The 9831-nt window shown below is 33.7% G+C and overlaps 1 protein-coding gene across 1 annotated transcript; it reads right to left on the reverse strand.

The window, feature by feature from the left end:
* Positions 1-3945: 3945 nt before the first annotated feature.
* On the reverse strand, positions 3946-4647 carry LOC21409386 (copper transport protein CCH). The gene is made up of 2 exons (XM_010115107.1): positions 4563-4647; positions 3946-4265 (listed from the first exon to the last, which is right to left on the reverse strand). Exons 1-2 carry the CDS (start codon positions 4645-4647, stop codon positions 3946-3948), a joined length of 405 nt encoding a protein of 134 aa, XP_010113409.1.
* Between the last annotated feature and the right edge of the window lie 5184 nt (positions 4648-9831).

The following is a 9831-nucleotide window of genomic DNA, read 5'->3' on the forward strand; positions in this document are numbered from 1 at the left end:
ATTTGATATAGTCATTGCATATAGATCAATCCTCCATAAATAATTCATAATTAGAGATAGGTAAAATCCGTTAACCTTTTTAATTACTTCTTTATCCTTGAGTACCATTGATTTTCTAATGGACAGTGATTCATAAAACACATTCATGAATCGGAGCTCCTACTGGTCCAAGTACCGAATCAACCCTCAAGAGAATTATTTATCTACTTCTTTCTTAAGAAGGAATGGATTCCATCTCGTGTAATAACATTCCGGCTACCTACTTCATCATGTCTCCAAAATACAAGGAATAGGATTCAGGATCTCAGAATCCGTACCGAGTAAATCAAAAGACACAAATCCATAAATAGGAGTCTGTTAAGAACTCAGGATTAAGATCATCCTATATATGACCATCGGTAGACTCAATTATAATTTCTATACTTAACGGAATTATTAGAAATTCATATTGTGGCTGTGTCCTTGTTCCACATAATCTCATTATGCGAAATACACTCATTCAATATCTCACCATATTAACAGTGCGGATAACACCGTTCCATTCTAAATGGGAATGACATGTATTAATAGTGTTTTAATTAAAGATTCTGAACTTTAATTAAATTCATTATGAACATTACTTTTTGATTATTATCCTTGAACATTATCCTCTCGTATATAACACTTATATACAATATTTAAGGTTACATAAATAATCATGGAATTTTCATTCATATTCATAAAATATTCATAAATATATGCACATAAAATAATGAATAAACTCTTTTATTAAATAAATAATAAATATCCTATTACATCTCATGCTTCTAGGACACCATTCCCAACAGTAGACCCCTGGGATAACCCCGGGACACCCCCGGGTCATCCCTGGGACACCCTCGGGGCACCCACGGGGAACCCCAGGGCACCCCCGGGGCACCCCCGGGAAACCCGCAGGGCATCCCCGGGACACCCCCGGGTAGCACCGGGGAAGCCCCGGGGCAACCCCGCGGAAGACCCTGGGATGCCCGAGGGTATTTATCTCAATCAGAATGAAAACAAAAAATTTATGGCATTTTAAGAATAGAAAATATATTGTTCATTAACTTGAGTTTGAGTTTAGAAACTTGAGTTGAATGAGGAACTTGAACTCATATTTTAGCCTCAAACTCAAGTTTAAACTCAAATTTTAAAAAAGAATATAAACTTGAATAGAGTGTAACTTGAGTTTAATTTTTTTTTTTTACGTTTGGGTGCAATTGAACAAGGCTGGTTCAGTTGTATTTTTTTTTGTTATTTTGACTTGAGTGTAGATTTTGAGTTGAATTTGAGTTATAACTCGAGTTGAAGTTGTAACTTGAGTTTGTGTTTTATTGTGTTCATTTGAGTTATGGTTTGATATGAAATTTTTTTTTAAGTTTGTGTTTGAGTGGGTCAAAACTTGAGTTTGTATTTAGATAGTATTTTAATAAAAACTCAATGATGATGAAAAATTTTAATAGGATATATGGGTAGTGTTTTATTCGTCTATTCGTTGTGAACACATAAAAAAAGAATCATCACAATCGGAGTTAAAACGGAAAAGTTATAGCGTTTTTAAGAATAGATAAAATATTGTTTATTAACTTGAGTTTGAGTTTAGGAACTTCAGTTGTAACTTGAGAATAGATAAAGTTATAACATTTTTAAGAATAGATAAAACAGAAAACTTGAACGCAGATTTTAACTCTAAACTTAAGGTAAAATTCAAGTTAAAACTCAACTTTAAACTCAAATTTTATAGAAAAACATAAACTTAAATAAAGTTGTAACTTGATTTCAAACTTTTTTTGAGTTTTGGTGCAAACGAACAATCAAAGTGTATTAAATCACAACTCAAGTTTTTATTTTTTTTTTGTGTGAGAGAGCTGATAACTCTATTAAAAATAGAGCTATCTCACTATTTTTATGCATTTAAAGTGACTAATTTTTGAGATTTTAGCTTATTTTATTTTATTTTACTTTATTTTGAATTTTAATGAATTTATTTTTCATTTTAGATTTATGTTATTTTATGTTATTCTATTTAGTTTAGTTTTAATAATTTTTATTTTAATTTTCCTTCCAAAATAATTAGTTTCCTCATTAATTTAGTAATAGGTGGGCTTAATTGCAAAATTATGAGCTGAAATGGGGTCAAAATGTAAAGAAACAAATCAGAAATTGAAAATAGAATTCAGACCAAGTAAAGCCTAATCTGGAGAGTATAAAAAGAAGTGCAAATCGCATTTTCTACTGTCAGATCTAGACTATAAACGGTCCAGATCGCGAATGTTGTACACGCTCCTCTTCGCTTGTTTGAGCTGACAAAGCTGCAGCATTTTGCCCAATCTCCACACGCCATGTTGCGAACTTGTCTCCACCTTCTTCTAGCTCCCAATCCGCCGCAGCCACGTGCACACTCAAGAAGAAGCTCCCAGCGGCCAGCCCCTAGAGCTCCGCACAGAGCTTGAAACCAAAGAAAAGAAGAGAGAAAATAATAAAGAGACGTTTGGTTCATGAATTAAAATTATGAGATTATAATTATTTTTGATTTACGTGTATTTTTTATGATAGAAAATATTATAGCGAATCACGAACTATGATGCGAATCGAGGTACAAATTCCCCAACTAAACAACTCATAAGACTTTTTAAGCCAAATTGAGACGAGAAAATATGTATATATATTTATTTTTTTTTTATCTAGAATTTTAATTCTAGCTTTAGATTTAGGTTGAGAAAGCATTTAGAGTTCAAAAAAGTAGGAAGGGAGAAAAAGAAAAAGAATTTGAAGTTTGTGACAACTCCATAATGAGGTTTTTTTTTTTTTTCTATTTTCGTATTTCTATTTTTGTAATTTGTGAATGATAGAACCTATGATTTTAACTTGTTTAATATTAGTTATGGGGTAGTTGTTATTTATAGAGCTTGATTTTGCCTAATTATGAAGTGTTAATTTATTTTAAGTGATTTTTCTTAGTTTATTTGTGTTGTCTCATTCTTAATGTTTCTGATTTGTTAGGCAATAGATTAGATTATTTAGTATATGAGTGAGGCATTCGGGAGAGGTAATTTATATGTCCGATTTGGATAAAATAACTTAAGTTTTTTGAGTTTGGGAGGCCTAAAATATCTTCGTAGTCATTAAGAGAACTAGAGTTTAAGAAATGTTCATTTACTCGATTTTTAATAAGAATATTGGAATCGAGTTTTGAGCATATTATCCGATTAGGCACCCGGGAGAGGTAATTGGATTAATTAAGGGTTCTTCACTAATAAATTAGGAGATTCCCTTGGTAGTAAAGTATTGCGGAATAATTATGGTGAAATTATCAATGCTCTAGTATTTTTATTACGTGTTTTCATCACTTCATTTTATTTGCTTTGCTATTTTTATTAGTTCCTTTTAATCGTTTTTTTTATCAGATGATTCAAATAATCTTAGAATCGATCAATTTCGGTACTTAATAAAAATTAAACACATTCCTCATGGGATCGATACTTTTATTTACACACTATATTACTTGAAGCAACTCGTACACTTGCGAGCACGAATACACGCGACAAGAGCACTATAGTAAAAAAGTAGAAATCGAATTTTTGTGCGAAAAATTACTGTAACAAAAAAAATTTATTTTGTGATTTGAGTTGTGAAAAGAACAATTGCTAATGGCGTCTTGTTCGTCACAATTCTCAAGTTCATACACGTGTTGAGTCTTCATGGGCTGATCAGTTGGGAGTACAAGTATGCTGTTCGAAGATACAAACGATGAATTTTGTATCCTAACTAATACAATATGAGAAATTAGTGCACATATATCATAAAGGCTAATTATTGAAAAGAATGAAAGCTCATTAAAATGCTAATTATATCGGCAAAACTATATTAAAACTCCAAGGGGCAAATTAAGCATGAATATTTTATCAATGGACTAATTTGAGTATATCACATGATAGAACATAATGGGCTTGGTTCATTATAGCCATGATCCAATTGCACTAAAACAACTCTTTGACATTCCCAGCAGGCGCGGGGATGGACCAAAGCTTGATCGTCGGCCTTCTTTTTCTGACCATCAGCTTTCTTCTTCTGATCTTCCGCCTTTTTATCCCCCTGCTTCTTTTGTGCCTCCGGCGGACCCACGCTCACCACATCAGCATGTGTGCCGGCTGCTTTCCTAGCGCTGACTATTATCTTGTACGGATCTGCATTGCCTGTCACGCTTACTGTTCCTTTGGCGGCATCAACTTCTATTTTATCAACACCTATATATGCATTAATCAAACTGCAGTCAAGAGTTTATCAAAAAAAAAAAAGAAGAAGAAGAAAGAAACAAATTGAAGTTGGGTATAGAAAAAAATAACCCACGTAACATATGGACTAATTCACCACTAAATTATTTATTTTTCTTGGTTTTATATATGAACCTTTTATATATATATATATATATATATGATGCTCATGTGACCTTTTGATATCTATATAAAATTATGGTTGCAGTATTCCCATTAGTTAATAAGAATTCAAAGAGAAAAAGATTTTTTGATTGTAATTGTACTTACCTTCCAGTGCAGTCACTGACTTGAGAAACTTTCTCTTGCATTTTTGGCATGAAAGATCTATCTTCAAGACAGTCCTTTGTGCCATTGAAGAATTTTTATGTTCGCTAATACTAGTGCTAACAAATTAGCTCTCTAGCTTATAAATTATTGACGAACTTTTTGAGTAAACTCACTAAGAATATCACCTTAGGAATTAGCGGACCGGTATAACGGATCTTTAGGGTCGCTCACCCTCCTACGTAGTGTACTAATATTCTTCAACATTTTTGTAGCTTGGTGTCATTATTTATCCTTTTATAAAATTGACATATAACAAGAAAGTAATATATATATATATATATATATATATATGCGTGTATAATTTATGTGCAACTTGAGTGTAATCCAATGCACGCGACAAATAGCTAGGGGGAGATAAAACCAATGCATTGACTTCTATAACGTTATGTACTTATGTTGTTGTTTTGATTTGGTTTTAATATATGGTTTGTTAGATTCCTCACAAGGCCTACCGGAAGGCAACATTTGGTGAAAGCCACACAAAGAATGAATGTAAAAAAAGGGGTGGTAGAGGGCGGTTGCAACAAGCGAAGAAAATGAACAATGAGAAGTAGAAACTAGAGCAATGAGTACTTGCAAAGAAATGGTTTTATTGGTAGATGGTAACAAGTAATAACTTGATTAATTATATGTTATAAAAATGATTAGTTGTTGTTTTCTGGTTGTTAATATTAACTTGGAGTAGCTTATGTTGCCGGGATTCCATGCCACCAAAAAGCAGCCAAAAACCAATTAGTAGAAAATAAGGGAATTAATATTCACAATTTTGCATGCATGTACTTAATTAGTTGAGAAAATTAGTGAACTCACTCTTAAATGCATTGTTTTAAGATTTATGCCCTACTTTCTAGCAAAATTCGTAATGCTATCTGTTGACGGTGAAATTTCGTCAACAGAAATACACCGGATCACCCTCTGGTATCCCGTGGGGTTACCGGCTAGAAATTAGTTTTATATTTGAAATTTAGTTATGAAGTGTTTGTTGTGTTTTGTAAGCATGAATATAACACTTGAATGAGAGGACACACGAGATTTATAGTGGTTTACTCTGTTAATGAAGAGCTACATCTACTTATGTATGGTATATTTCTTTTGGACTCTTTACAATTTACATGCACGTATCCTCTTTATCATCTAATGCTTCCGAGAGCCCTCCTCCTTGTGTATGGGGATTTGCCCCTTTTTATAGCCCGAGCTTTCTTCGTGGGTGGTTTTCCTTCGTAGGTGGAAGTACTTGAGTGGCCTACTTTCTAGGCTTAGACCGTAGCCCACTAATCACCTTTTGGACTGTTCACTCAGCCAATTGGTCTTCTATTACGGCTCTGTGAATTCCTGTAATCTCTTACTGCCCCTTGCAGGGCGGTTTAGGAGTTTCGCAATTAATGCCCGTATTGCAGATGTCTCCCATCTTTAGACGCAACTTTATGATGTCAGGCTTCTTTCTGAAGAGTATTTCCCTCGGCGTCTGTGTCCCGTAGACCTTATGCCCCTTCTGATTTTTCCAAATGTTGGTTGCATAAGTTCGACGGCACAAAGGGTCGGCGCCGTAATTTGGGCCTTTCTTTGCAGCGTCGAGGGGTAGTGAACTCCAAGCGTCGAGGGTAGTTGAACTCTTGGCATCGAGGGTAGCCACCTTTTGAGAGAAAGTAGGGTCACGCATGCTGTCGTCATTCCACATATCACCCACATTTTTCCACACAACACTATCCTAGACTTATTTATGTGATCTCATTAAAGCCACTCTAGACCCCACAAACTTCAATCTTAGAATGTAATAACACTACCACAGACTTAAACTTCGTGAAACCTATTGCCCAGCCATCCCCAAGCGACCCAAGACCTAATTCATCATTTGTCGCCGCAGCTGTTGCGTCGTCTTCTTTTTTCTACCCCTCATCCTTTTTTTTTCTTTCGTCTTTTCTTTGATGAGACAGTTCATCGTTCTTGTCATCCCTCCACGCAGCCCCAAGGCCTAACTCAGTTTCACGGACTTGTCCCAATCATCTCACCGTGATTCACAATGGATCATGAATTTTGTATTCGAAACCTTGATTTCTTTTTGGAATTTGATTATTTTGTAAATGTGATGGGTTGTACAGTTTATAAGGATTTTAGAATGTTGGCTTTTGTTAATTTTGATGTAGTTTGTAATATTTGGATTTGTTTTAAGATTTTTTAAATATTAGGTTACCCATTTTAAATATTAGGTTACCCATTGTAAATAGAACCTAATTTAGGATTAACTGAATTGTGTGTGTGTCTATGTATATATAAGCATATTCTGTATTCAATGTTAGTTGAGTTTTGAAGTTTAGAATGTTGGTTTGATTTTGAGATTGTTAGTTATTTGTTTGTTCGCTTTCAGAATATGGAATTCATGTTCATCTTTTAGATTTTAGTCAATATTAAAGTTTATGAGTTTGATGAATTTGATGTTTGTTTATAATTTTTTTAAATTATTGTTAAACTTTTAAATATTAGTTTGACTTTAGAATGTTAAATTGATGTCAGGTCTGGAATGCAAGTTTCATTTTGAAATATTGGTTTGATTTTGATCACTTAAGATTTGGGTTTAGGTTAATGTTAAAATTTATGATTTTGTGTGCTAATTAGGTGATGATTGTACTGTTGTGTTAAATATTAGAATTAATTTAAACATTATGTGTCCGTTTAGTCGTGTTCTGAAAATGGCGTTTTCATTAAACTGGTGCAAAAAAATAGATTATGAAAACGTGTTTTGATGCACTTTTTTTTTTTCCCAAAATTTTGTTTGGTTGTATTGTTTCTTAAGTTAAACTTAGCCCATCTTCACTTTAGGTTCTTTATCACAAAATACGCTCACCAAAGAACACACGACTAGAAGTGTTCATCGGATCCAATCAACCGATCAAATCGACCAGCCCAATCTAATTCAATCCAATTTTTACGGATAACCGACTTGAATTGAATTGAATTGAATTGGATGTGAATTTTTAGAAATCTACTTGGATTAAATTGGATATATTCATTTTACTTTCAAAACACTCAATCCAAACCGATCCAACCTTTATATATTTTATAGAAAATATATTTGTATTTATATTATAGGTAAAAAATTTATAGGTATGTATATGTATTTCTCTAAATTGCTTGTTGGATGTTCAATTAATATTGAAGTTTTTAATTTATAGTTTATATGCTGGTTTAGATTTATGGAAGTTAATTTTTGCTTTTTTTAGCTATAGTATTTAAATTACGCAAAAAAAAAAAAAAAATCTAACAAATAGGTCCAACTAATCGGATTGGATTGGGTTTGATGATACATTAATAATTGAATTGGATTGGATGAAATTTATAAAAACCGACCTTTAATTGCATTAGATGTTTTACGATTAAATTAGGTTGGATTGGATTGTATGAACTTCCTTAATTATACACCAACCTCCACTGTTGCTGGCCTCACGACCCCAACCTTTGTTACCGGTCTTGAAACCTAGATGCCACCAGTACTGCTTGCCTCGTAACCCAAGCGCCACTATGAATCCTTGCAAACTACTGCCGCTCCTGCTCTCCTCACAACCTACACATCGTCATCATTCCTCGCGACCACTGCTGTTCTGCTCGCTTCATAAACTAGGCGTAAGGATGACATCAGGGCGAATTTTGGGCAGGATGGTCTTTTTGCCAACCTGACTGGCAAACAAAAACATAAACCATTCCCATCCCATTAATCCGTACAAGTTGGCGAGGGCTACGGTTTCCCGTCGTATGGTGCATCATTTACACGATTAGTTATTTTCATTATATTTCAACAAAAAAAAATTATAACATATTATATATAATATTTTAGTTTAAAAATAAAATATGAGTAAAGGGGCGAGTAAATTTAGAATAGGGTCAAAGACTTATAAACTCATCTCCGCCTCATGATGGATTAAAATTTCACTCCATTTGCAACCTAAAATTGTTTAAATCGGAGTTTTCAAGCCCCCATTTAAGGCGGGTCCCGGTGAGTAAATGAGTTAATGGGTAAAATTGTCGTCGCTCGTCACACGTCACTACTCCTCGCATGGCACCGCCACTCGCCTCATCTCGCCACTGCTCGCATTGAAACCCAGACACCGCCACTCCTAACAAATGTTAGACATCACCATCGCCGCTCACCTCACCTTGCCACTGCTCACCTTGCGTCTCCCGCCGCGGACCCAAACAGTATCATGCCCTTTTGGAAGCAAAGAGTGAGAATCGTTTTCTGATTTTACAAATTAAAGGATATGTAGATTTTTTCCACAATCCTGTTTTCATTGTATTCAAAAACTAATTACCAAACATATTTCCCCCCCAAGTGTTTTTGTTTCTTGTATTTTTGGTGTCAAAAATTTGTTTTTGGTTTGGTAACCGAATGGGCCCTATGTTTTTATGTAGCTGTATGCGACAGGTTTTCCATAACATATTCCTCTAGCAATTACTGGTTTAATACAAACATTCTTAAAATAAGTGTTATATTTTCATTAAGATGCAGCAATCGTGAACGTCGAATACAGATTTTATGTTTAAGGTTATATACGGGACCTATCCAACGATTTTAAAGAGCTTGCTACTTTTGGAAATACTACACTTGCAAATTGCAATCAAATGAATGAATTTAGAGAAGGATGGGAAATTTTGTAAGTCAATTGACGAGTGGCTTAATTGCTTTAATTTATAAATATTAAATATTTTTGAAATTACATTTGTGGATTGTCAATTTATCGATGAATATTTAATGACTATACTCATAATGTAACTTCAGGCCAACAATTAATTGATTGCATAATAATTTAGGCCTAATTAACACACTATAGATAGATCACCGCCCGTACAAAAACTAAAAAAAAAAACTGCCTTTTTTTTGAAGTGCCATATTGGGAATACATGAACATAACATAAATAGAATTAGTTATTTACTTAAATCCGTTTAAATATAAAACATTTATATTCTATTAATATTAGATGACCTATCTATGGATGGATCTCGATCGATCCTGAGTGATTGGTGGACTCACATTTATATATAATGTCTTTTGATTCATCAATGGGGGAGGTTTAATTAGAAATTGATAACTCATGTATTTTAGGGACATGATTTTATATATTGTTGGGAACGTCATATCACAGACATGGAATCCATAACCTTTTTATGAAGATTAATAATATCTCCATGTAGTGTTAATATGCGATATTGGGTGTA

Source organism: Morus notabilis, unplaced genomic scaffold (assembly GCF_000414095.1).
Source record: "Morus notabilis unplaced genomic scaffold, ASM41409v2 Scaffold184, whole genome shotgun sequence".
NCBI lineage: Eukaryota > Viridiplantae > Streptophyta > Magnoliopsida > Rosales > Moraceae > Morus > Morus notabilis.

Excerpts from the sequence above, each read along its gene's own strand:
- LOC21409386 (XM_010115107.1), bottom strand. The coding sequence starts at position 4,647 with ATGGCACAAAGGACTGTCTTGAAGATAGATCTTTCATGCCAAAAATGC. Across the intron at positions 4,266-4,562 it reads GTCAGTGACTGCACTGGAAG|GTGTTGATAAAATAGAAGTT; the intron begins GTAAGTACAATT and ends ATGCATATATAG.